The sequence below is a fragment of the Lepus europaeus genome, chromosome 18 (genome assembly GCF_033115175.1).
Source record: "Lepus europaeus isolate LE1 chromosome 18, mLepTim1.pri, whole genome shotgun sequence".
NCBI lineage: Eukaryota > Metazoa > Chordata > Mammalia > Lagomorpha > Leporidae > Lepus > Lepus europaeus.
Window position 1 is genome coordinate 43,959,791 of NC_084844.1, and position 27,338 is coordinate 43,987,128.

The following is a 27,338-nucleotide window of genomic DNA, read 5'->3' on the forward strand; positions in this document are numbered from 1 at the left end:
CAGCGCCGCCCGCCCGCGCCCCTCCGTGGTCGCAGCCCCGCCGGAAGTGTGGCGGCGGAGGGCGGGGCCGGCCGGGCGCGAGAGGCAGGGACGCGCGCGAGCGAGCGCCGCGGCCGACACGCTTTATTGCTCGGGGCTCGGGAGGCGCGCGGGGTCGCCCCCACTCCCACAGGCGCCTCGGGAACAACCGCCCTGCGGGCAGGCGGCTCTGGCGTCGGAGCCCCGGGTCCAACGCCCGGAGCCTGCTGCGCCCAGCAGCTGTGAGACCTGGGGCGAGTCCTTCCCTCTAGAGCCCAATCCCGCCTCGGTGGAGTGGGGGTGGTTGAGCCGCCTGGCTGGATGGCTGCGGAGGGCTCCGTCACTCCCAGTGTCGGCGGTGCCTCCCATCGCAGAGTCCCTGGCCCTGCTCCAGCGCTGAGCACAATCTCAGAGGGTGGGGCCTTGCAAGCTGCAATTCCGATTCCTGAGCAGCAGGGTCTGGCACGTCCCCCCACCCCCCGCCCCGCCCCCGCTCAATCTGGGGGGCCGGTCCCTCTCAGGAAGAAATATCACCCTTTACTTCCTTCCACCAGGAAAAGAGCTGTCCAGGACACACCCGGAGGCCCCAGGAAGTAACCATGGCGGCAAACAGTGCCCAGGGTCCGTGGTGGCTCACAGCGGAGGTGTGCAAGGGCCACCAAGGGCCATGGAAAAAGCATCCCAGTCTGGAGATTAGGAGACCGGGGACTGAGGCTCAGCTGTAACCTGAATTCGCCGTGTCACCTTAGACCAGTCTGGTGAGCTCTGAGGGCTGGGGGAGGGTTCGGAAACGGTGGGCTCCTCAGGCTGGGGGTCCTCGTGAGGTTCGTCGTCATCCTCGTCCCCAGACCCAAGCCCTGCCAGCCTCTTGCTGGCCTCCCACAGCCGGTGGGCTGCCCGGTCATCTCGGGCCGCCGGGGGGACCTCCTCCACACGGCAGTTGGCAAAGTATCTCCCACTCAGGGGTTCGATGCCCTCCTGCAGAGCACAGTACAGGGGTGTCTGAGCACCCCCTTTGGGTGCTCGGAGCACCAGCCAAGCCAGGGGACGCACAAGTGGGCGCAGCCATCCAGGAAGGTGGCGCAGGAACAGGTCTGAGTTCACAGGTCCTGTGGGCGGGAAGAAAGAAAGGAGTTGGGGAGGGTGAGGGCTGAGGGCACTGTTCCAGGGTGGTGTCTCCCAGGCACTCAGGGCCCCCACAAGGCAACCACTCATTTCCTATAGGAAACCCCCTCCCGCCGGCAAAGCTGCTGGTACATCCGAATCCCCCAGGTTTCGCCTGAAACAACTCTCTTTCCATCTTTTCTTTTAGCTTGAGCCCTGTTCCTTTGTTTAGGCAGCATTTATTACTCACCTGTCGTGTACCAGCCACTGTTTTGGACATTAGGGATGTGGAGCTGTATTAAGGCCTAATGCCATTGTTGTTATTGTCCTGGTTATTATTACTAATGAGCCTTAGGCAGTGACTTCCTAAAATGCAGGATGCCACTGTGGGTAGGGAAGCTCTTCTTATCCTGGTGTAATATATCTCCTAAAGGCAAAGATGAGTCTATTCACCAAGAGTAAAAGCCACAGTGCTTGCAGTGGGCCTCCAGACCAGACCCCACATGACCCAGTCCATCTTGGCAACACCCTCTCTTGCTACTCTCCCTTCTCTCCCCAGCCACACAAGCGTCCCTTAAGCACACCTGGAACTTCTGCCCCAGGGCCTTTGCTCTTACAATTTGTTCTCTATTTGGGCTTCTCCCCAGAAAGATGCATGGCTCACTCCTCCTGTCCTTTAGGCCTCGGTTCAAATGTCACATTTTCTACTATATCTTCCTTAACTGCCATTGCTAAAACAACACTACCTGCGTTTCTTATTCCCCTTACCCTGTTTTATCTTACCCCACAGTACTTTATCAGCACCTGTCTTTGTTTTATTACATACAAAGCGACAGTCTCTAAACCCCACCCCAAACTAGAATGCAAACTCCATGAGGGCAGGGTCTTTGTTTTGTTCACTGCTCTACCCCCAGCACTGTGGATAATGCCTGAGACATAGCAAATGGATCATTACCATGGATAGCTATTATCATCATCGTCCTCGTCATCGTATTCTAGTTCAGTCAGCATAGAGGGTCCCTCAAGGTTAGAACCTGGGTCTTAATCTTGCCAGAAGCCACGCTGTGGCTTGCTAGAGCCAAGCTGTGGTGTGAGCGGAAGAACCCAGACAAAGGGAGCCTGATCCCAAGACCATCAAGGCACAGCTCTCTCCCTGCACACAGCCTTTCGTGCTCTGGGAGAAAAGGATGGAGCAAGGAAGGGGGAGGGGGAGTCAGGAACAGCCAAATGGCCAGGCCTCACCTGGGTGAGCCGCATAGCAGGTGACACCAGTGCCCTCAAGCTGGGTGGCGAGCTCCCGGGCAAACAGTACATTGGCCAGCTTACTGTCAGCATAGGCCCGCAGCTCCTGCCGCCAGCCCACCACTGGGCGGTCCAGGCGTGTGAAGTCGAGGCGCCCACGGCGGTGGGCAGCGGAGGACACCACCACCACGCGGCTGGGGGAGCATTTCTTCAGAAGAGGCAGCAGCAAGTGTGTCAGCAGGAAGGGGCCGATGTGGTTCACCCGTAGCAGCAGGTTGAAGGCTTCTCGAGTCCGGCCACAGGAGCTGATCCCTGCGAGGGAGGCCAGGCGTTAGCTGCTCTGGAAGGAGCCCTGGGACCTCAGCATCCCCGTCTGTGAGATGGGAATAGGGGCTTCCTTCCCACATGTCCGCTCGCTCGTCCCCGGAGAGGACTGCCGAGAGGAGGCAGGTGCCCTTGGCCGCCCCCCGCGCCCCGCAGGGACGGCTGCCCCTCACCGGCGTTGTGGATGAGGATGTCCAACCGTGGCTCGGAGCTCAGGAAGGCAGTGGCAAAGGCCCGCACGGAGGCCAGGCTGGCCAGGTCCAAGGCCATGAAGATGACCTCATTGTTCCCACTCTCCTGTGGAGCAGCAAGGGCTGGGATTGTCACCAGGCAATTTCCTCCTCTTCCCTCTCCCCAGGCACTGAATGCTACTCAGATACACCCCTCGCCTATGCATGGGTGGAGAGAAGTGTGTGGACTTAACTCCGCCTTTGCCTCCTAGATTGGGACCTGGGGCAAGGAATGTAATCCCGGTGGGCCTCAGTTCTCTCACTGTAAAATGGGAATAATAATAATAGCATTTCAGAGTAGAGGGGATTAAAAAAGCTGATCTATGTAAGGTACATTCTGTACTGTGGAAGCACCGCTATTGTTATTATCCCCTCCCCGCGTTGTCACTCATCCTGAACCTACAGCAGGTTCTCCCTGGTCTCCTCTCACCCACTCCTGTCCCCTCCAGTCCAGGCACCACACAGCTACCGGGGGTTCATTCCAAGAGGCCGTTCGCAGAGTCCCCACGTGCCAGGGACCTCTCACTGGTCTGGCTCCCCCGACTTTGAAGCCCAAACGCTTCCAGTCCCCTCATTCTGCCTCTCTTCCTCATACTTCCTGCTCCAGCCTCATTAAGCCTCCCAACCCCCAGCTTCTCCCCTCAGACCAGCAGTGTTGCCTCTGGGCCCCTGCATACGCTGTTCCCTCCTCTTTTCATTCGCCCAACTCCTGCTGAGCCTTCAACACTAGACCTGCAGTCATTTCCTGCAGAAGGCCCCCTCCTCGGCTTGGCCTTGGTGCCCCTTCCTCGTGTGGCACTCCGCACCCCTTCCTTTGGGTTTAAAGAACCCGAGCCGGGCCCACTCGCGTCTCAGGAATCAGGTTCCCGCAGCCGCTTTGCCCCGGGTGTCCCGACGTGGCCTCGGCCCGCCGTCCCCCAGCCGCGGCCTCCCCTCACCTGGCGCAGGTCGAAGGCGGCCGCCTCCCCGCGCTCCCGGCTGCGGCAGGCCAGCACCACGCGCGCTCCGCGGCGCGCCAGCTCCAGCGCTGTCATCTTCCCGATGCCGCTGTTGGCGCCTGTGGATGGCGGGCAGTAGCCGAGCTGAGCCGGGCGTGCCGCCGCCCCCGCCACCCCGAGCGGCCCGCAGCCCTCCGCCCGCACTCACCCGTCACCACGGCGGTGCGGCCCCGCAGGCTGCCGATGCCGCCGCACGGTGGGGCCTTCACCAGGTTGTAATAGATGAGCACGTAGGCGCCCAGCAGCAAGCCGGCGCCCAGCAGTAGCGCCTCCATGTCCGCCGCGCTTCCTGGCTCCCGCCCCAGCCCCGCGCCGTTCTGGGTCGTCGCCCGACGGCTGCCGGTCGGCCCGCACGGGCCTGAGAAGAGTCAGGCGTGCCTCGGCCTTCCGAAGGCGGAGGTAGGCAGGCAGGAGGCCGGGCAGGGGTGTGTATGTGTGTGTGCGTGCGTGCGTGTGCGTGGGCGCCCTGCGAGCGCCCCCTAGGCGTGCGGCTGTGGCTTCGAGGAGTGTGCCCGTGTGAACCCCTCCAAGGGTGTGTGTTCACCACGGGCACCCTGCGAGGGCGCGCTTGCTCAGCTGTGTTGCACCTCAGAGTATTCCTGCGCGGTGCGGTGCGGCACAGAGCCCGTCCTGGCGTGAACCTCCCCGGCGCCTGTGTTCACTCTGGCTGAGTATGCAGAAGAGCCCCTCCCTTCTGGAGATGTGTGTGTGTGTGTGTACACATTTCTAGGTTCTAAATAGACTCATTCTGGGACTGGCACTGTGGCATCCCATCTGGGCATCCGCTGGGAGTCCCGGCTGCTCAGCTTTCTATCCAGTTCTCTGCTAATGTGTCTGGGAACCCAGCGGCCCAGGTGCTTGGGCCCCTGCACCCACGTGGGAGACCCAGATGCAGCTCCAGGCTCCTGGCTTCTAACTGGCCCAGCTCCCACAGCTGTGGCCATTTGGGGTATGAACCAGCAGATGAAAGATTTCCCTTTCTCTATAAACTCTGCCTTTCAAATAAATAAATTCTAAAATCGAAACAAAACAAATTTTATCTTCTGGTTGATTTGAAAAGCAGCATGACAGGGCTGGGTGGGGAAAGAGCCAGAGAGCCAGTGAGCTTGGCCATTCACTGGTTCACTTTCCAGATGGCTGGAAGGCAGGGGCTGGGCCAGGCTGATGGCTAGAGCCTGGAACCCCATCTGGGTCCCCCACATGAGTGGCAGGGGCCCAGATACTTGGGCCATCTTCCCACTGCTCACCCAGGCACATTAGCAGAGAGCTGGATCAGAAGCAGCGCACCCTGGACTCCCAACTGGCATTCCAAAATAGGACGTCCGTGTTGAACGCAGCAGCTTAACTTGCTGTGCTACAGCACTGGCCCCGTTTTTCTTTTTATGTTTACTTATTGGAAAAGTAGAGTTAGAGAGAGGGGGATACAGACAATCTTCTGTCCCCTGGTTCACTCCCCAAATGGTCACAACAGCGAGGGCTGGGCCATAAGGAAGCCAGGAGCTAGAAGCTCCTTCCGGTCTCCCATGTTGGGGCAGGGGCCCAAGCCCTTGGGTCATCTCCCATTGCTTTCCCAGGCACATTAGCAGGGAGCTGGATCAGAAGTGGAGCAGCCAGGACTCATGGTGCCCACATGGGATGTGGGTGTTGTAGGAAGCGGCTTTTATCCGCTAAGCCGCAATGCTAGCACACCCATTTTAAATACTTTTAAAAAATTCATTTATTTGAAAGGCAGAGTGAAAGGGAGTGACAGAGAAAGAGGCTCTTGTTTAAGCTGCAGTGTAGACTCAGGGTTCATATTTGCTATGTCTTTCCCTCAAGAAAAAATTCAATTTTTTATCCTCACATCCAGCCCTCAGTTTCTGCCAAGATTATTTCCTGTTCTCCCCATAGAGGCCGGAGAGGTGATACTGTCTTCAAAGTAGAACTGCAGTTAAGGGCTGTGAGGATTTGAAGATTCACTCATTCATTGTCTCTATCTCCCTGCCTCTGTACCCCTACCCCATCAGCCCAGTTTCTGAGGGGGAAATCTTTCAGGAGGAACTGTCTCTGAAATGGTTCTCACAGGTAGTGGAAATAGGTAAAGTCCCAACCGTCAATGAAGTGGCTATGATGAGGTGGGCAAGCAGGCATGGGTAGTAAGAGTATTCCTGACCAGTGTGAGGTGGAATAGGATCTTGCCTGTTAAGTCCAGTACAATTCAGCACCCAATGTCTGCACTTTTGGTGTGCTCAGCCTTGAAAATACTTAGCAAGAATGGGTTGCCGCTCTTACCAAGTGCAAGAAGTTCATCAGGCAGGGGGAACAGGGCGATGGAGACAAAACCACCTGGGTGGATGGAAGCCATGGGCAGACCTAACTACGGGGTAAACTGGCTATTTAGCTGTATTGTGCAGTGTTCAGTTGTGCTGTGGGAAGGGGCTGGGGATGGCATATTTATCCCCAAGGCAAAATTGTGGTACACAAACAAGTGCCAGCTGCTCTCACAGTGCTGGGATGCACACGGAGGTGCTGAGGAAGAAGGGGAAGAGTTTGTCCTTAGGAGAAGCTCCCTGGGGCAGTTTGCTACTCAGGTCTAGAGGGAGGAAAGAATGGAGCCTGGCTTAACGAGGGACTTATAATTAAGGTAGTTACAGTACTCAGGTTTTGAAAAGGAGCAGAATTAGAGAAGTCATGATTGCAAGTCACTGAACTATGGGTGGCAAGACTGGGTCTAGAGACTGGCGCCCACTACTAAGTCAGGGCTCTCAGGAGAGGCCCCCCTGCCCCACCCCCCACACATTCAGCAGAGGCCCCCTACCCTCCCACTGTCCTCCACCCAGCTTAGGCTCACTTTCCCCCAACACCTCCCCTCTCTCCCATGGGGACTGAGTATCTGTTAAAAGGGTCTTCTACCTGTTGGATCCACATTGGAGGGAGGGTCCCCTCTAGGTGTGATGACAGGTAGGACAGACAGGCAGAAAACATAATTTGAAGTATTTTTGTTTTTTTTATATACAGAATACAGGAAAGTTTCTGTAAAGTCTAAAACATTACAATTACTATGTACATCAGTACTAGTTGTGGGGGTGGGAAGAGAGGAGGGAGCCAGGGTCAGGAGGGAGAGGAGAGAAGTGGTCAGAGAACAAAAAAAAGGAGACAAAACAGATTTACGACAAAAACGTTTTTGCTACAATAGACAATTTGAAAACGCTCTACCACATGTAGTACTGTACACAGTTTTTAAAAACATTGAAAAAATGTCATCACTAGATGTATTTACACAAAATCCAAATACACTTTTCCTTATTTGAAATAAAATAGATGGACAGCCAGAAAAAGAATCCATTTCTCATTTGTCCATAATACACAGTAGCTACCTGTAGTGCAACCGCTGCAGAAAGGGAAGTAACTTGGAGGACGGGAACCATGGAAGGAGGGCGGGTAGCGCTTTATATTAAATAAAACAATGATATTGTATAGATTTTGCTGTATGAAAACTGTATTTTTTTCTTTTAATATAAAACTATTGTCACTGCCACAAAATAGAACAAGTTTCTGATTATTTTACAACGGCGGGCGAGGGGGAGGGAGCAGGAGGTGGGTGGGGAAGGGCTTTGTGTTGGAGGAAGTGTCCAGACCACAGGTCTTCCCCTCCCTGCCCACGCTGTTCCTCAGCTCGGGTCTGCCGCTTTCCCATGAAATGTTGAGTACAAATATATGTGCAAATGCCCCCTAGAACTTGAGAAAAGAAAAAGGATTTTTAAAAAACAGTCAAAAGGTTTTCTTCATTTCATGCAAAGATTGTAGTTGGAGGGTTTCTGGTAGAGTATAGAAAACACCCGGGCTTGGTTTGTGTACATTTTTGCATTGCAGGAGTCTTGGATGGACAGGCCAGTGGTGGGGTAGCCGCCAGCCCTAGGGAACGGAGTTGGAGCGCAGCACAGGGCCCTGGTGGGGTTTGAGAGACAGCTTCTCAGTCAAGACCCCATCTTGCAGGAGGCTGGCATCGCCTTTGGGCTGTTTGGTCGCAAACTCAGTGATGCTGAAGACAAACTGCAGGCAGCCCAGCTTGATGTAGCTGCCATGGTGCAGTAAGGCCGTGCCTTCCCAGCCGGCCCCACTGCCCCCGATCAAGCTCGAGCTGCTGGCTTTGCAATTGCAGGGTCTCCGCTGCGGCCCCTGGGCCTGGGAACTCATCATGGCTGCCTCCTCACTTGGCTCTTCATCCTGTTTCTGGTGCCGGCGGCGCCCTGGGAAAAAGGGGGATGGTCACAGCAGAGGAATAGTGGGGCAGCCAACCCATCTGGGCTGCTGGCCAGGGTTGGGCCCCCACCATCTCCCCACTCCAACTGCTGCATGACTAGGGGTGAGGGATGCTCAGAAAGAGCTGGTGCAGCCTAAGGTCCCCAAACAGGTTTGCAAACAGGTGTGTGTGTGTGCGGGGGGGCCTCAGCGCTTGCTTCTCTGTAGCCTTCCCTGGGCCCACAGGCCAAGGAGAGTTTGGCCAACAGGATAGTAAAGGCAATGAGTCAGAAACACTCTGACTGGGGCCTTAGCTTCAGGGCCACAGGCCTCTGCCCCAACTTACTGATGACACTCTGCACTTTGGCAACAATACTGCTTGGGGGGGTTGGCGGGGTCTTCTCAGAGAAGTCACATGAGTACAGCACATTGTCCACCGTTGTCCCGTGCTCACTGTAGTTTAACAGCTCATAATGTTTGGTATTCTGAGGAGGAGGAGGGGAGATAAGATGTGTGGTCTGCTGCGTGGGGCCTGGGGCTACGGGAAGAGAGGACACATGGAGAAGGCTGTGCTGCTCTACTTAGGGAGCTCACGCTGTCTGCCCCGGTCATGCCCCCAGCACCTCCTCAGGGAACCCGCCTTTCCACAGTCCCACGCCCCTACACGCCCACTGCTCCTTCACTCTTCCTCAGCACTGGCTCCTGTTGAGATGATACGCACTGGCACAGGGACACACCCACAGGGCTCGCTCCTTCTGGGCCAGTCCCCTCCCCTGCCCTGTGCTGCGCCTGCGACCAGTCTCAGGAGAAATGGTAGCCCTGCTCCTAGGGAGCAGGCAGCACTGTAGGATAGTCCTCCATACCCAGACTCTTCTCCAAGGATGATGGGGAGGGGATGTGGGGACCCCAACTCCCCACCACCCCAGGGCACCAAACAATAACGACAAAAAAGCCCCAGTGTTTGGGAGAGGCCCTAGGGCGGCAAAGTTCCTTCCCACCCCATGTCTGCCCTCACCTCATCGTAGAATATGCAGGCGTGTTTCCCGGACACGTAGTTACAGTGACCATAGTTTGTAAGGCACACATCCATGTCAGCTCCTGCAAAGTGGCAGGAGTAGAGGAAAAGGAAGGCAGAGAACACACCGTAAGGTGTACGGATGGGGCAAGTGAAGGAGGGAGTTAGCTTCTGGGTGGGCACTAGCAGAGACCCCACTGGGTGGGACAGCTCAGGGAGCTCTCCTTGTATTTTTGAACAAAAACTGATGTTTTTTCCAATATCCGCTAAATGCCAGCTGTTTCTGCCAGTTGATCTGCTTTAGAACATGTGGCTGCTACCCAGAGGGAAAAAGCGAGCTACTAAAGCTGGGATTATTTCTGTAAGAATACAAAATGGGAGTGCAGGGCCTATAAATCATAGCCCCTGAGAGAAAGGGACATTTCTGGGCTAAGGGCTAATTTGCTGCCGTGCACACCAGCTGTGGGGTAGGGTGTGTGTGTGTGTGTGAGTCCATGGCTTCAGCAAAGACCCCCGGGGACAGGCATCTGCCCTTTCCTCAGGTCTTTTCCTGCAGTGTTTAAAACGCCTCCCTGAGCAGCAGTCAGGGTGCAATTTCGTCTCTGTTGATGCCACACTGAGCCCAGATAAAGCAGAAGAGCCTGAGCCAGGGAAGTGCTTCATAGCCTCTCTTATCTGGACGTCCATTGGGTTAAACCAGTCAACTCAGCAAAAGGCTTCTTTCACTGTTGCTAGCTTCTATGGCTCAAAGTGTCAATGTTTAAGGCTGGAAAAATTCAGGACCTCTCCCAGCTTCCTGGCTGGCTCACCTGTCCCGATGTAGAGGGTTCGATAGCACATGTTCACAGCTCCTCCAAGCCCTAGGAGGGGGTAGAACACAGCTCGGGCCTGTACCTCCTTTCTTTGTACTGTAAGAGAAACACAGGGACAGCATAAGTTAGCAACTCAGAACCTGCGATCCAAACAATACCCAACAAAACCTGGCCCTTTGGATCCTGGCCTGGAGAAAATCCCACTGGATGACTCATCTTTCCAAGCTCACAGCTGACACGGAGCTACTTTAAGGAGATGCTTTCTCTCCCCAGCCACACCAAATCCAAGGTGTGGTCAAGGAGGACTAGCCTTGAAGATGGTCATAAAATTCAAGGACAACAGTACTTTAAGCTCCTGGGAATTTGGCTAGCCTATCAGGGATATTCCATTTGACATTATAAGAAGAACATGGAAGAATAGGCATAGAGATGAGTAGTTCTCAATCACCTAGGGTCTTGTTAAAATATAGATTCTGGGGGGCTGGCGCTGTGGTGCAGTAGGTTAATCCTCCGCCTGTGGTGTCAGCATCCCATGTGGGTGCCAGTTTTAGTCCCAGTTCTGCTCCTTTTCTGATCCAGCTCTCTGCTGTGGCCTGAGAAAGCAGTAGAAGATGGCCCAAGTGCTTGGGCCACTGTACCTGCGTGGGAGACCTGGAAGAAGCTACTGGCTCCTGGCTCCAGATCAGCGCAGCTACGGCCATTGCGGCCATTTAAGGACTGAGCCAGCGGATGGAAGACTTTTCTCTCTGTCTCTCCCTCTCACCGTCTTTACCTCTCAAATAAATAAAATCTTTAAAAAAAAAAAAAAAAAAAGCAGATTCTGAGGTTGCAGGTCTGAGGTGGGGCTTGCGTTCCACATAATAACATGCTCTCAAGTGATGCTAATGCTGTGGGTCTGGCAGCCATACTTAGAAGCAGCAAGGCTCTTAAAAGCTAATGCTCAGAGAGATCCAAGCAGAGTTAATCACCTGGGAAGAATTTCCAGGAGGCTAGCCTGCTTGTTAATTCTATTTCTCACCTTGACCTTCTAAAGTTCCCTCTTGGTCAATCCTTCTAATTCAAATATTTGAAAGCAATTGAGCAGAAAGCACACAACATATATCCAAAGGTACTGGGAGCTGCTCCGCTGTGTCTCAAAATGTCTTCCCCAAGACTGAACAGAAAAAGCTGTGGTTGCCATCTCATTCCTGCTCTGAGGGAGAATAAAAAAGCCACAGTGCTTTACTAAGCTCTTTAAAGGCACACAAGGAGATGCGAGATACTGGAAGCTGAGATTCTTCATGGAAGTAAGGTGTCTGTTTGTACACACAGAGGGGAGAGCTGGTGGTGCAGTGGTAATGTGTGGTGTGTGCATGCGCACCTTCTGTGTGGTGCCCTCCGGAAGCCAGTGGATGTGTCCCGACACTGCCTGGTGAAGCTTGGACCCGGGAGGGGAAAAGCTGATGTATTCTCTGCAAGGCCAGAAACTTGATCAGCTTCTCGTCCAGCATATTTATCTCGATTTCTATTAATCAAAGAAAAAGATTAAAAAGCAGCTGAGGTGGAATGGAATGTGGAAGTAGTTAAGGGTCACAGAGCAAAAAGTTCAGCATTTTTGAAATCCAGTCAAACAGCATCGAGTACAGAGGGGTTCAAGGAAGCAGAGCCAGGCAGCTCGCCATGTGCATGTGGGTATTTGGGCAGAATGACTTTGGGTGAAGTGGTCCTAAAAAGGCAGAGCAAAATAAACCACTTGCCTTCCTACGGGGACAGCCTGGCTGTCTGGTTTTGAGACTTGGGTTTCTATCTACCCTCTGTTCACAGAGGTCAAGATCTATGCCTTTTCTCCTTGACTCTGGGGGTTGATGACTCCTTGACTTCGAGAAGGAAGCTCCCAGTTTTGCTCTGAAGGCCAGGTGATCTGCTGAAGTCACTTTGTTCTTGGCTCACTGGTTCAGCTCAGCCCTGTTTTCCCTTGTCTTTACAGGTACATGCATGTGTAGAAGGCAGAGCTAGCTTTTTTACTCCAATTCTCTACCCAAAGGGGCACTCCACACCCTCCACACCTTAGTCCCCTGAGATCAGGCATTGTTTCTTTTCTCTCTCTCTCTGAAATGAGCCAAGTGCCGGACGAGGAAGGCCCCTGCACCCCAGCAGTTGGTAGAACAGAAGCAGCTCACGCACTCACCTCCATTGACATCCATAAATGCTCGAAGTGAGTTGGTGAGGTCCACCATGGCAGTAGAGTTGGCTGGGAAAGAGGGTACGGTTAAAGCGCTTCCTATGGATAACGTGCCGGGGCTGACCTTGCCATCTGGGGACGGAGCAGGAAGACTTGTTACTTACGTAGCCTGAGGGAAACCCACTGATCCAATCCCCCACTGCTGAGACAGGTCTGGATTTCGGACCAAAGGTGATGTTCCCTTCTTGATTCTCAACCCATAGGTTCTGGAACTCCTAGAGCTAAAAACGTGTGGTGAGGAAGGGCAAACGGAATGACAATGCACCCAGGGAACGCAGCAGTCTCCAGAGCACTGAGAGCCACTGTGATCTACTGCTTTGGGAAAGTGGTGGGGCAGCTTCATTTTCTGGGCCATGACCACCTCCCTGCTGCCTCTAAAGGAAGTGGTATTTGCCTCTGTAATTCCTACCTACTGAAGTACGACTCAGAGCGTGCAGAAGCTATCCAGGCTGATATGAAAAGATAAACTGAGACAGGAAAACAGCCTGAGAGCAGGGCCATCCTGGGACCAGGGGCCCCCATGCAGGGAAATCACAGTCACCTGGTTACCGAGACTCCCAGCTGACTAGGAGGCCGGCTTCAGTTCGGACAGGAGAGACCACAGGGGGTTCCAGCAGCATCTGAAACCTGGTTCAGATGCTGGGGTCAGCAACCTTGGGGTCCTGAGTGCTGACTAGGGGCAGCTGAGCAAGCAGGTCCATACTGGGCCAAGTACAGACTTAAGGGAATGCCCTTTAGCATGGAGCCTGAGAGCAAGCTTCTGGGCCAGACCAACCTCCATGGGCATCCCACTCTGAAGCTACTCTAAAACACTGTGTGATACTTTCTGTCCCAGTTTCCCTGACATGGAAGTTCCTCAAATGAGCTGGCTCAAAATCTCTACCAGGCATGGCTCTAGTCTTGTGTGAAACATGAAACACTGAGGCCATTACCTAGACCACAGTGGTTCCAGATAGCACGCTGCTGTTTTTGAAGGTGATAGAACAAAACGAAACAGCCAGAAGTCTAGGCCTGGAAAGTGGGGGAAGGAGTCAGGAGACTCAGGTTGTAGTTCTAATCCAGCCACTGGTCACCGTTAAGGAAATCATTTAAGCTTTCAGAGCCTAAGCAGTCCCACCTATAAAAACGGGGACAGGTCGACATATGCTTCCTTTTCTATTACACAAAGGGGGTGGGGGAGGGAGAGAACAAACAATACAGAGATCAAAATCCTGTGATGGGAGCCAGCATTGTGGCACACAGGGTTAAGCCACCACTTGTGATGCTGGCATCCCATATCAGAGCACTAGTTTGAATTCCAGCTACTTTGCTTCTGATCCAGCTTCCTGTTAATGCACCTGGAAAGGTGGTGGAGGATGGCCCAAGTATTTAGGCCCCTGCCACCCATGTGCGAAACCTGGATGGAGTTTCTGGTTCTTGGTTTTGGCCTGGTCCAGAGCGGCTGTTGTGGCTCTTTAGGGAATGAACCAGCAGATGGAAGCTCTCTCTGCCTTTCTCTCTCTCTAATGCTCTGCCTTTTAAGTAAATCAATATTAAAAAAAAAAAAAAATCATGTGACATAGTCACAGGAGTATAAATGCTTTTGGAATCTTAGGTCTTGCCAGGAAGAATGTAAAATCACCCTAGACTGAGTAGCACTCACCTGATGATGGCGCTGGTGAGCAGAATCGTTGGTTGGCTCCTGTGGCCATGATACCATCTCCTGCTGCTTGGGGGGGAGTGAGCACCCGGGTGGCATTTGGGGGTGAGCCCAGTGGCCTTGAGTCTGTCAACGGAGGTCCTATCTGTGATTGGACAGTCTTTCTTTGCAAAGTGCTGGTGTTCTCAATGCTGGCACAAGAGCTGGGAATGGAAGGGGGCAGGCTTGGGACAGGAACCAAACTCCTCTGGGGGCAAGAGCTGGGGCCAGTGGCATTCTCTGTCTTCACAATGATGCCGACGGTGTGGTTCTGAAGCCCCCCAGCCGCTGGTGGCGTGAGGGGTCGGGGCCAGCCTTGCCGGTGTGAGAGGCTTGGTAGGGGGGTGTTGGCGCCTGGAAGTCGCCGGGGGTCCGTGGAATCAGTGGGGCTGCTGTAGAGGTGAGGGCCATTGGCTTTCACCTCTGTGTTCACTGGCCCGTTGGCAGTCCCACAAGGGGCTTTCTTGGATTTTTCCGCACAAGAACTGCAGCTGATGTCCTCTAGGGCTGGGGGCTGGTGGGGTGGAGAGCAGCTCAGGGAGTTCTGGGTGCTAAACCCTGAGGGGCAGGACAAGGGGTAGTGGGAAGCTGTAGGTGCCTTGTCAGCTGTTTGCAGGGAAGTGGTGATTGAGCTGTCAGTCACAATAACAGGCTTAATATCAGCCTTCTCTGTCTGTTCAGAGTCCCAATGCGAAGGCATCTGCTTAGCAGATAAATGTTTCAATATGCTGCACTGGAGCGCAACAACACTACAGAGCCACTGCAACGGAAGGAGAGGAGAGGAGAGGAGGGTGAGAGGCCTGGGAGGCGCTGATCCTTCCCGCCACAGCGGCCAGGGCCACAGCTGAGCTGACAAGCACTGTTTCCGAGGTCCCGTGGTGAGTGCCCAGGAGGGGTGTGCTTGACTCCTGACAGGATTCCATTTCCATTCCCAAGCAAGACTTGTTGGTGCATTCAGCAGGCAAACCTGGTCAGCAGAGCTTGGGATTCGCGCTTTGACTCTGCCCCTAAGGCTCACCTCATGACCAACATTCAGCAAGGACCCTGGACACCGGCTGCAGTCCAGGACTATCGCCTCACCTCTCTATGGAGCTGCTCGTCTCTTTCTACAATACAGATTTGCCCGTCTCACAGTGCACCGGGGACCGATGGAGAGCAGCAGACCGTTGACTCTGTCGTGCTCTCTTACTTGCCTTTGGGGTCTGAGCCAGTGGTTGTCTGTGGAACACTCACTCTTGGTGGGGGCAGGGGTGGGGGTTGGGGGATGGAAATGGGAACAACACTGAGGCTACTTCCAATACCAGCTATGGTCAGAGTGGCAGGAAGATTGCATTTGGAATCCCATCCCTGTCTTCACTCACCTCTTGTTGCTCTGCCTGGGTAGCTAAGTGCTCAGAGTTCAAAAGGTGCGTCTGTGATTCCTCAGGGATCCCATTGCAGATCAGCTCCCCATCCCGAATGGCCGCAGGTGCAATGAGAGGGGGTGGAAACTGGTACTGAGATTTTATAGCATCAGGAACCTGTTCAGAACAGATGAAAAGGAGAGGAAGCTATACCAGCATGTCCAGTTGATTCTGCCCTGTTGTGCCGCTCTGTCTGTGGTGCCTGTAACCAGGGGACCATCCACTCTGGGCTGACAACAAAGAGGCTCAGTGTGCTGTGACTGCTCTGAGTCCCCTGTCCCTGTGACTCTAACACACACACCACACCTGAAAAGGCACACACATGAAACATACTCGGAGCCTCCAATCTTCCTCATCAACGACCAAGGCCTGCAGAACACTTGTATTCTGCATGAGCCTGAAAAATATAAAACTGACACTGGATAGGGCTTCAGAATGGTACTCTAGGTTCTTATTGCTTAGTGTCAAGCTTGGGAGATGGGTAAGCAGTAACCGAGAGAAAAAGTTAAATGAGGTCTATTCATGGTGGAAATGCACAGCATGAGGCCTGGCTCTTGGTAATAATTCAATCAATGATAGCTTTCTTGATCATACATTCACGACTCATGAAACAATTAAAGACCTCTTTGTTGGACAAAGAATATATACTCTGAAGCACAGCGTGCAAGAATAAAAGAGTCACACAAGCAAAGAGTCATTCACACATTCGACCAACATTTATTGAGCACCTCGTTCTGAGTCTGGGCACTACTTCAAGGCCTAGAGATCCAGAGATGAACAAAATATAAGCCTTGCCCTCAAGGAGCTCACAGTCTAGGGGAAGACATAAATGGAAATATTGTAGTACAATGTAATGGGCCCATGAATAGAGGCTATGGAAAACATAAAGCAGGTAGGTGTTTAAGCTAACAGTTAAGATTCCTGTGTCCCTTGAGACAGCGCTATGGCGCAGTGGGTTAACGCCCTGGCCTGAAGTGCTGGCATCCCATATGGACGCCGGTTCTAATCCTGGCTGCTCCTCTTCCGATCCAGCTCTCTGCTATGGCCTGGGAAAGCAGTAGAAGATGGCCCAAGCCCTTGGGTCCCTGCACCCACGTGGGAGACTTGGAGGAAGCTCCTGGCTCCTGGCTTCAGATCGGCACAGCTCCAGCCGTTGCGGCCAATTGGGGAGTGAACCATTGGATGGAAGACCTCTCTCTCTGCCTCTCCTCTCCTCTGTGTAACTCTAACTCTGAAGTAAAAAGTAAATAAAATCTTAAAAAAAAAAAAAAAAAAAAAAAAAGATTCTTGTGTCCCAAATAGGAGTACTCCATTTTTTTTTTTTTTAAAGATTTATTTATTGATTTGAAAGGCAGAGTTACAAAGAAGCAGAGGCAGAGGCAGAGAGAGAGAGAGAGGTCTCCCACCTGCTGGTTCATTCCCCAAATAGCTGCAATGACCAGAGCTAGGCTGATCCGAAGCCAGGACCTTCTTCCAGGTGGTCTCCCATGTGGGTGCAGGGGCCCAAGGTCTTGGGTCATCTTCTACCACTTTCCCAGGCCATCATAGAGTGCTGGATCAGAAGTGGAGCAGCCAGGACTTGAACAGGTGCCCATACAGGATGCCAGCACTGCAGGTGGCAGCTTACCTTTATGCCATGGTGCTGGCCCTGTACTCCAGTTCTTGACTCTAGCTTCCTCCTCGTGAGACCATGGGAGGCAGTGCTGATGACTTAAGTAGTTGTGTTACTATCACCCACAAGAGAGACTGGACTGAGTTCTTGGCTCCTGGCTTTAGCCAACTCCTGCCATTACAGGCATTTGGGGGAAATGGATGAGCAGATGGGGGCTCTCTGTCACAAACCCATAAAGGAGTGAGAGCTTACTTTAGTTTGATGGACAGAAACATATAATTAGGGAAGGTTTTATAGGAAGTCAAATTTTTTTTTTTGACAGGCAGAGTGGACAGTGAGAGAGAGGGACAGAGAGAAAGGTCTTTCTTTTTCATTGGTTCACCCCCAAATGGCCACTGCGGCCAGCACGCTGTGGCCAGTGCACCGCGCTGATCCGAAGCTGGGAGCCAGGTGCTTCTCCTGGTCTCCCATGTGGGTGCAGGGCCTAAGCACTTGGCCCAACCTCCACTGCACTCCCGGGCCACAGCAGAGAGCTGGACAGGAAGAGGAGTGACCGGGACAGAATCAGGCGCCCTGACCAGGACTAGAACCCAGTGTGCCGGCACTTCAGGCAGAGGATTAACCTATTGAGCCATGGCGCCTGCCGGAAGTCAATATTTGAGCTGTGTCTTGGAAGTTGAAAAGGAACCTGGTAGACATAGGGGAAACAAGGGTAGGGGAGAACCACCATTTGGCATAGCGATGTGAAGTAGGTGGTGGATTTGGGAAACAGAGAACCAACAGATTTGGTGATCAAGTCCTTATGCAGAAAAGGAGCTAAAACAGTTTTCAGTATTTTAGGCTTGAGGGACTGTGCAGAGATCACTGTCAGTAATTGAAACAGGAACCACAGGAAGAACAGATACGGAGAAGTAGAAGCCTTTTGGTCTTGGACAGGTTTACACTAAGGTACTTATGGGATGGGTAGGCAGATATGACTCGGGATATGAGGATAAAGGCAAGGAATATGGAGTTCAGAGTCATCTCCCTAATTGTATAAGCCAGTACCATGGGCTTTCTAAGACTACCAGGAAAGGAGCAGGGAGCAAATCTAAGGTTGTCCCCTCAATCCCTGAGAAGAGTGGAGAAGCAGGTGGAAGAACCTAGAATACAGATATCAAGTTCTCAGCAGGGATAAAGGCTACTATTCCAGCAGAGCTGGGTTTACCACTGTCCTATGGTGCTACAGTTCTTGTTTAACCTCCAAGTACAAAATGCTTTCCAGCCAACTCATGCCATTTTAGAAAAGGAAGGTGGGGCGGGGTGGTGGGGAAGGGAGGAGAGGAAGACATACAATAGGATTTTACCAAGATCCCATGGCATCTCACTTTAGCATCCAGGCTGTCTTCCCAGTCTACGTGGTAATTTATAATCTGGATTACTTTTAGATCTGTTTGAGGTAGGTCACCTTTAATATCCCTTACCCTCAACTGAAAACTTTAATTGTAGAAGACTTGTGTTCCCGCTGAATATAAATATTTACCCAGTTAAGAGTTTGTTATGTAATTTCCAACAGTTAGTATCTTGCTAGAGCTGACACTCCCAGGAGGTGATGGGAAGAGTGATTGATTTTTAAAGTGAGGCTGCCACCAAGTGGCCATATTTCAGAATAGCTGGTTTCCGTTGGCGCATAGGGCTGTCAGTAGGATTATTTCAGAATAGCAAAATCAGTTTATATTTGGGTACACAGTGTAGGGTTAAACTAAATGGCTAATGGGAAACATCCTCAACACCACCAAATGATTTTCAATGAAAGACATTTTTCTGTAAATCAGTGTGGACACACTTTAGCCACAAATATTAGGTATTATTATAGCAATGCTACAATTTAGAGTATTGGTGATATATTAACACCGCTTGGTGACATAATTAGTAATTATTTAAAAAATTTAGGGCCGGTGCCGCGGCTCAATAGGCTAATCCTCTGCCTTGCGGTGCCGGCACACCGGGTTCTAGTCCCGGTCGGGGCACCGATCCTGTCCCGGTTGCCCCTCTTCCAGGCCAGCTCTCTGCTGTGGCCTGGGAAGGCAGTGGAGGATGGCCCAAGTGCTTGGGCCCTGCACCTGCATGGGAGACCAGGAGAAGCACCTGGCTCCTGCCATCGGATCAGCGCGGTGTGCAGGCCGCAGCGCGCCAGCCGCAGCAGCCATTGGAGGGTGAACCAACGGTAAAGGAAGACCTTTCTCTCTGTCTCTCTCTCACTGTCCACTCTGCCTGTCAAAACTAAAAAAAAAAAAAAAAAAAAAAAAAAAAAAAAAAAAAATTTTTAAATTTTCCGGGACCGGCGCTATAGCCGTAGCAGGTTAATGCCCTGGCCTGAAGCGCCAGCATCTCATATGGGTGCCAGTTCGAGACCCAGCTGCTGCGCTTCTGATCCAACTCTCTGCTATGGCCTGGGAAAGCAGAAGATGGCCCAAGTCCTTGGTCCCTGCACCCGCATGGAAGACCCAGAAGAAGCTCCTGCGTTAGGATTGGCACAGCTCCGGCCATTGCAGCCAATTGGGGAATGAACCATCGGATGGAAGACCTCTCCCTCTCCCTCTCTCTCTGTGTAACTCTGACTTTCAAATGAATAAATAAATCCTTAAAAAATAAATAAAATTCTAATTTTCCTTCAGATATTTTCCTCTTAAGTTACTTAGGAACAGTTCCTCCCTTTCAATGTGGCTCTCTCTCTGCTTAACCAGTCCCATTTTTTATCTAGCCAAACAGTTCTAAGGAGGATATTTAATAAGCACAGACAGGATGAGTGTCAGGTGAGGGAGCAGCAATAAGAGAGCACTTCTGAGTTTGTTGGCTAGCCGAAGGGCACTTATCCCTAGAAGAACTACAAACTGGCAGGCTTTAAAGGCCTACTAGGGGTTGGCTCTCATAATCTTGACCGCTATCCTTAAATATTAAAATGCAAGGTCACACTCATTACTTACTAAGGCACCACAAACACATCTCCAGGACTTCAGTCTCTCCTCATCTGTAAAACTGGGATGATTCTTTGTCCATCCAATGAGGGCAATCATTGACCACCAAATTTCCTGCCTGCACCAAGCCGTAACTTACCTTCAAACTTCTTCTTTTGACAGACTGGAGCACACGGCGATTAGGAGGGTGCTTCTTATGGATTCGGTTCAGGAAGTCCACTTTGACAACGTGCTGTGAAATGGTGTCCTGGAAACGATCAAACACCTGGCACCGATTGCTCAGTGTCATATTCTTCTGGTTCAGCTGGGGACAAAGCAAACACACCTGTGGTGAGATACAAATGGCACCCCCTGTCTAACTAACCCTGTTTTCTGGATTTAAAAAATAGACAACCTTGGCCAAATGGGTTCCTTCGGCCAGAGGCCAGGATGTCAACTCCTGACAGAGGGCAAAGGAACATGAACGAGTTAGCCCCCCCCCAGTCCAGCTGGGGAGAGCTGTAGATTCCTGTTCCCAGAGCACCCTTTGTCAGGGTATCCTAAGAGCAGCATAGGTTTCAGAGGAGGTTCAGACTTTGCCCCTCCAGAAACCCAGACTCACTTCCTAGCAAGGGACTCTTACAGGAAGCAGGACTGTGTCCTACATAGGAGTGTGGCTGATAGCTGTGTCAGCAAAGATCCCATGTCCCCTGCCTTATTCCTATTCCATGGTACCAGGGCTCTCCTGTGAACCGATCTTGATATCACAATCTTCCTCTATGGGATGGTGTGGGGGAAGGGAGAAGCCTGAAATGCTCTTAGAGGCCAAAGGGAGGGAAGAAATAAATTAAAAAAAAAAAAAAAATTTTATTTATTCATTTGAGAGGTAGAGTTACAGAGAGAGGGAGATAGAGAAAGTTCTTCTATCAGCTGATTCACTCCCCAAATGGCTGCAAATGGCCCCAGAAAGCAGAATTTCTGCATTGGCATACACAAGATATATTGAAAATATGCCACTCTCCCTTTTATGTATCTACCCACACTTTAACTCAAAAGAAAGGATCTGTTGTGGCAGCTTCCTAATTAATAATCAGGCCAAATCTTTAAGTGGCTAGCAAAAAACCAACTAATAATTTATCAAAGTTGGAAAGATGCTCTTTACAACTCATATTTGAGGGGCTAGTGCTGTGGCATGGAGGGTTAAGCCTTTGCCTGCAGCACCAGCATCTCATATGGGCAATGGTTTGAGTCCTGGTTGCTCCCTGCTAATGGCTTGGGAAAGCAGTGGAAGATGGCCCAAGTGCTTGGGCCCCTGTATCCAGCCATTGTGGCTATTTGGGGAGTGAAACAGTGGATGGAAGACCTCTCTGTGCCTCTGCCTCTCTGTAACTCTGCCTTTCAATAAATAAATAAATCTTAAAAAAGACTCATATTTGGGGCCCAGCATTGTGGTGCAGTGGTTAAGCCTCTTTTTATGATGCTGGCATTCCATATCAGAAAGCTGGTTCATGTCCTGGCTGCTCTGTTTCTGATCCAGCTCTCTGATGCTCCTGGGAAGGCAGCAGATGATGGTCCAAGAGCTCGTATCCCTGCCACCCATGAGGGAGACCAGGATGGAGTTCTTGGCTCCTGGCTGTTGTGGGCATTAGGAGAGTGAACCAGCAGAGGGAAATATCTCTCTAACTAAAAAGAAATAAATCTTTAAACAACAACAACAACAACAAACAGACTCATATTTGGGGGCCAGCACTGTGGGTAGTGGGATTAAGCTGAGACAGCTGGCATCCTATATTAGAGTGCTGGTTTGAATCCTGGGTGCTCTGCTTGATCCAGCTCCCTGCGAATACTCCAGCAGATGACTCAAGTGCCTGGGCCCTTGCTACCCATGTGGAAGACTGGGATAGTGTTTCTGGCTCCTGGCTTCAGCCTGACCCAGTTTTGGCTGTTATAGGCAATTGGGGAGTGAACCAGCAGATGGAATATCTGTCTCTTTTTCTCTGCCTCTCAAATAACTAAATAACTAACTAAATCTTCAAAAACAAAAAAACTCCTCATGTTATTTGAGTAAACTGCTTATGGTAATTTTTTTTCTGATTCAGCAGGAAGCAAAACCAATACTCACTGAGCCTCAAAGAGAAGCTTCCTTTGAGATAAACTTTTCTGAATGGCATGAGTCAAAATAATAGGAAGTAACTCTTTCTTCCAAATGTGTTTGACTCTTTAACTGAGGATGGCCTCAGAGTATACACTAACAGTCATTCCATGGTTCCCATCACTTGGCAGATAATGTCATAATTAATTTGGAAAGGCTGTTTTTAGGAGGGAACTCCTCTTCCTGAAGCCTCAGTCATTTGACACTGTGAGAGACTACTCTGTCTCTAAGGAGAAGTCCTCAGTTTCTTCTGGAGACAATTAATGAAAGCTCTCTTCTAGCCTCGGAAGCAGTCTGGAAAATGTACCGAAGTCTCCTGAGAGAGAAGGCCATAGGACACTCTCTTACCATGCATTGACTCAGCAGCTTACTTATTGAACACCTCTTATGTGCCATCAAAAGGTCCTTATTTGGTGCCCGGGACACATGTATTCCCCAGAATCAACCATTTATTTCCTTAAGGTTAGATCTAATAAACTCCTTCAGAGCTATATTATCAATTACCTAACACTCTGGGAGAAATTATTCACAAGCAATTAAGCATTAGTGATTAAGTTTGCCTATGCAAACTAAGCAAGGCATTGTGAGAAAGGGCAAAATAAACAGCTGAGTTCTGTCAAAATAATCAGAATTGAGTAGGATGGTCTACAGAAACAGGCATCTGTGGGATTATCATGAACTCTGGCACAAAGCTGACATTAATATGCTTTCTACTGAGTCAGTTCATGGCCCAGCTGTGCCTGGAGAGGACTGAATGGATGCTGCTATGCTTACCACCACATGTTCGATGTGATTCGGACACATCCATCTGCCCAGGGGCATGGCAGTGAGCGGTGGCTCGAGGCAGTCCATGTGAAACAGGAGGGGGCAATAGTCACACTGGATGAGAGGGGCCACACGGCAACTCCTGCAAAAAAAAGATGTAGGCCATTTCTGCAGTAGGATGGGAAACTTCACACTAACTTCCCTCATTAATCCTAACAACATTCTACCATTTCCTCTTCCCCCATTCAGTTACATTCACAATGAGGAAGATGGATGAATTCTGAGGCTACCACCAGGCTCTCCATTGTTCTATCTTCCAAGAATGCATCTTGTGGGAAGTGAATGTTCATTTGGAGTATGGTTAAGGTGGCTGTCAGAGGAGGAATGATCAGTGCTCAATACCCACTCAGGGAAAAACAGCCAACTCTGCTTTCATCTGTCTGCTCCTCAAGAGAGCAATTACCTCATTTAAAAAAATCATTAGCAACTTTTCTAGAATTTTAACTACAAGTAAGAAAAATTTCTGTCTGAAGCTCTTGGTAGAATTGACAGCCACTGAGAGGTGTGCTGGGAAAATGATTTTGTAATGTATTCATGTAAACACAGTTCAAGGGAGGCTTAAACATGATTTGCAACAAAACTCCTTGGTTCCCCGATGCACCAAAGCAAGTTTGTCCTGGCTCAGCATTCTGCTCTACTCTAGCTCCTTACAGTTCTTGCCATGGAACATTTTTTTTAATGGCTATTTTCTCCTGCTATCCTGCTCTGACCAAAGTACAGTCCTTTTATCATACCCAAGCCAGCAAGTCCTGCTCCAGCAACTGAATTGGCTGATTTCTGTCACTGAGAAGATCCTTTTTGAAGGAAAACAGTGTCCAGGGAAGAAACAACTGGGGCAGTCCAGAAGCTTTTGGAAGTCATCCAGTGCACACTGACTACCGTGGATACTTGCACTACTTTCAAACTCATCTCTAGTGATTTGAAAATGCTTTGCTTTTTCCAGGGACATGTGTCCCTACTGAGCAGAAGTCTTCTGTTAGCTAGTATAAATATCTCATGCCTCAGTTTAAATCCAACTCCTCTCACTCTAGCTTTTAACATCTGAGTCAACAGCATTCTATATTGTAATTCCTCAGAGAATATGTTGCTAACATGTTTAAACCTCTGGTCAGCCAATGAGTCAGTCAGTCTCTGAGTACTCATCAGAATAAAAGATGTCCACATTAACATATATAGTTTGGAAGAGCTGACAAAAGGGAGGAAAAAAAAAACATCATTTGCCGCGTATGAGGAAGAGCCCTTGGTATCAAAGAAAATACCTGTTACACGTGAAACAGACTTTAACCGGTAAAGGAACAAGACCATTGTGATCTAACTCGTGCTGGGTCTTCTTAACATTCTTCCCTGTGGTCTCCTCTTTTCTTCTCCTCTTGCTAGAACCTAGAAGAGAAATTGGTAGCGCTGAACTATCCCTGGCTTCAGAGCTCCTAGCCTGGGATATGGAAGCATGGAGTGAAACAAACATGCCATGGCCCAGACATGGATTTCTTTGAGGCCTCAGGGGCTAGTTTCAAGTTAAAAAAGAAAAAAAGAATGAGAAGCGGGTGGAGAGAAGGAGACTGAGATCTAAATTAGAACCATGATAGGAAGATACCTGTTTGGGGGCAGAAACACATCTCATTGTTTTGGAAACATGAAGTGGTCAAAACCCTAGGTTAGATACTGACAAACTATGATAAATGCCCAGTCAAAGGTCAACAAAGACTATTCTGTGGAGGTAGCTGGGGAAAAAAGACTACAATTTCACCCCATTTTTGCAAAATCAGAAAAGCTGGGGTTAGTAGTAGGTTAAGCCTCTGCCTGTGGCACTGGCAGCTCGCCTGCTTCACTTCCCATACAGCTCCCTGCTAATGGCCTGGGAAAACAACTAGAGGATGGCCCAAGTGCCTGGGCCCCTGCATCCATGTGGAAGACCCAGAAGAAGCTCCTGGCTTCAGATTGACCCAGCTCTGGCCACTGTGGAGAGTGAACCAGTGGATGGACCATCTCTCTCTCTGTCTGTCTCTAACTGTGCCTTTCAAACAAAATAAATAAATGTTTAAAAAGTCAACCAAGCTGGAAGCTTTGTGGAATCAATAGCATGGTGATTAAAAAAAAAAAAAAAAAAAAAAGAATGGAGGGAAATTTGGTAATATATATTCTAACAATTCTAATATTAGGAATTTATCCTAAAGACACACTCACAAGTCTATATACGTGTATAATGATATATTCTCAGTTATTTGTTGAAGCACTACTTGTGGTAACAAAAGATTACATGTCTATTAAATAAATTATAGCATATCTGTATAGACTATTATGCAACCATTAAAAAAGAACCCAGGAAATTCTACATTGATATGGAAACACCAGTAGAGCATATTATGAGCTGAAAAAAGCATCTGTCACTGAAGGATAAAACAGAAGCATATATCTGCATTTATTTATACATGCACAAAGAAATTTTAGAAGAATGCATAAGCATCAACCCGTGGGTTATCTGTGAAAGGTAGACAAATGGCAAACAGAGATGGGAAGGAAAATTTTCACTGTAAGCCTTTTTTTTTTTTTTGACAGGCAGAGTGGACAGTGAGAGAGAGAGACAGAGAGAAAGGTCTTCCTTTTTGCCATTGGTTCACCCTCCAATGGCCGGCACGCTGCGGCTGGCGCATCGCGCTGATCCGAAGCCAGGAGCCAGGTGCTTCTCCTGGTCTCCCATGCGGGTGCAGGGCCCAAGCACTTGGGCCATCCTCCACTGCCTTCCCGGGCCATAGCAGAGAGCTGGCCTGGAAGAGGAGCAACCGGGATAGAATCCGGCACCCCGACCGGGACTAGAACCCAGTGTGCTGGCGCCGCAAGGTGGAGGATTAGCCTGTTGAGCCATGGCGCCGGCCTGTAAGCCTTTTTTATATATGCATTTTTAACCACATGAATCTAGTATCTATTAAAAAATAAATAAAAAGATACTAGAGAGAGCTGGCACTGTGGCATAGCAGGTAAAGCTGCCGCCTGCAGGGCTGGCACCCTATATGGGTGCTGTTTCGAGTCCCGGCTGCTCCACTTCTGATCCAGCTCCCTGCTAACACACCTGGGAAAGTAGTGGAAGATGGCCCAAGTGCTTGGGCCTCTGTACCTGTATGGGAGGCCCGGGAGAAGCTCCTTTCTCCAGATTTGCCCAGCTCTGGCTGTTGTGGCCATTTGGGGAGTGAATCAGCGGATGGAAGATCTGTCTCTTTCAAGTAAATAAATCTTTTTTTTAAAGTCTTAGAGGATTTTTTTTTTCTTTTTTTTTTAGATTTATTTATTCATTTGAAAGAGTTACATAGAGAGAGGAGAGGCAGAGAGGTCTTCTATCCACTGGTTCACTCCCCAGTTGGCCACAGTCGTCAGAGCTGCACCAATCCAAGCCAGGAGCTCCTCTGGGTCTTCTCATGTGGGTACAGGGGCCCAAGAACTTGGGCCATCTCCTACTGCTTTCCCAGGCCATAGCAGAGAGTAAGATCAGAAGTGAAGCAGCCAGATCTTGAACTGGCACCCATATGGGATGCCAGCACTCAGGCAGCAGTTTTACCAGCTACACCACAGTGCAAGCCTCAATAAATAAATCTTAAAAAACAAGAACAAAAACAAAAAAAACTAGAAAGGGACAGGAAAGGAACTGAGAGACTCAGAAAATGGAAAAAAAAAAAAAGAATAAGCACTGCAATTGTTAAAACCTTCAAAGATCTTTCCGGGTGGAATCAGGAACCTGAGAAAGCAGCTAAGCAGACACTAACCCTGTAAGCAACACTGCCCTTCTACTGGACAATAATCCTTGGGGGAGGTGAGTTGGGGGAAGAAATACAATGATGTTTGGCTAACCTGGTAGTGCGGTGGTACAAGTCAGTTCATTGGGCAACTGAAACTGGGTGGGGTTCCGCTCCATGGCGGCAGCAATCAGCAGTTCAAAGGGCCGCCTCAGCTGGGGCTGCACATAGTCCGGCTCTGCTACGACTGGCTCCTCATCGACGTCAATGATGTCCTCATCGACGTCATTCTGCTCTGAGGTGGGGGTCTCTGTGCTGGCATTGGAGGTGGGCGTGCCAGGCCGGCTGGCTCTCCTTTCCATGATCCGGGCATGGGTAATGGCCTTGAGTTCAGTTTTGCTAGCTGATCTGTCCAACAAGTCAGTATCACTGCTGGGGGATGTAGTCCTTTTGCCGGATTTGTCCACCAGTCCATTGACATGGCCCAGCTCCTTTTTCTGCTCTCGTTTCTGTGCAAATGAACAGGTGGGCCCATCACAAAAAGTACCACAAAATAGAGACGGGTGCTACAAAATCCTGCTAGACCACTAGCCAAAATTATCAGAGTCTTGTACATATCTCAGAACCATCCAAATGGGGACTTGGAACACTGGTCTGTTAAAGCTGACACAACTGTAACTGAACTAAACTAAAGCTGACAGAACTACAGAAGCAGGGAATTACCAAAAAGCACAGAAAGTTAGGAATAATTATTCAAGTTATACATTATTAACTTGTCACCACATGACATACAACATCTAAATACAAAATACAGGGCAAAGT

General features: G+C 50.3%; 2 protein-coding genes across 4 annotated transcripts in view; both read right to left on the minus strand.

The window, feature by feature from the left end:
* Window positions 1-24: 24 nt before the first annotated feature.
* On the minus strand, window positions 25-4,328 carry DHRS13 (dehydrogenase/reductase 13). Its single transcript, XM_062215635.1, has 5 exons — window positions 4,065-4,328; window positions 3,857-3,975; window positions 2,862-2,985; window positions 2,365-2,676; window positions 25-1,127 (listed from the first exon to the last, which is right to left on the minus strand). Exons 1-5 carry the CDS (start codon window positions 4,189-4,191, stop codon window positions 712-714), a joined length of 1,098 nt encoding a protein of 365 aa, XP_062071619.1. The 5' UTR covers window positions 4,192-4,328; the 3' UTR covers window positions 25-711.
* A 2,590-nt stretch (window positions 4,329-6,918) lies between these two features.
* The window catches only part of PHF12 (PHD finger protein 12), a 51,998-nt gene continuing 31,578 nt past the window's right edge, over window positions 6,919-27,338 (minus strand). The window contains exons 4-15 of one of the 3 annotated variants that reach the window (XM_062215626.1): window positions 26,632-27,025; window positions 24,051-24,171; window positions 22,741-22,873; window positions 19,975-20,139; window positions 15,225-15,383; window positions 13,828-14,623; window positions 12,132-12,257; window positions 11,325-11,468; window positions 9,962-10,060; window positions 9,153-9,235; window positions 8,484-8,622; window positions 6,919-8,145 (exon numbers count right to left, since the gene is read on the minus strand). In XM_062215626.1, coding sequence (XP_062071610.1) covers window positions 7,811-8,145; window positions 8,484-8,622; window positions 9,153-9,235; window positions 9,962-10,060; window positions 11,325-11,468; window positions 12,132-12,257; window positions 13,828-14,623; window positions 15,225-15,383; window positions 19,975-20,139; window positions 22,741-22,873; window positions 24,051-24,171; window positions 26,632-27,025 — 2,694 coding nt within the window. In that variant the 3' untranslated portion in view covers window positions 6,919-7,810. Of the gene's footprint in view, window positions 8,146-8,483; window positions 8,623-9,152; window positions 9,236-9,961; window positions 10,061-11,324; window positions 11,469-12,131; window positions 12,258-12,295; window positions 12,407-13,827; window positions 14,624-15,224; window positions 15,384-19,974; window positions 20,140-22,740; window positions 22,874-24,050; window positions 24,172-26,631; window positions 27,026-27,338 lie in introns of those variants that run through there. The other 2 variants (XR_009868437.1, XM_062215627.1) reach the window with 2 other exon arrangements.

Excerpts from the sequence above, each read along its gene's own strand:
- DHRS13 (XM_062215635.1), bottom strand. The coding sequence starts at position 4,191 with ATGGAGGCGCTACTGCTGGGCGCCGGCTTGCTGCTGGGCGCCTACGTG. Across the intron at positions 2,677-2,861 it reads CATCCTCATCCACAACGCCG|GGATCAGCTCCTGTGGCCGG; the intron begins GTGAGGGGCAGC and ends CCTCCCTCGCAG. Across the intron at positions 1,128-2,364 it reads CTGCTATGCGGCTCACCCAG|GACCTGTGAACTCAGACCTG; the intron begins GTGAGGCCTGGC and ends TCCCGCCCACAG.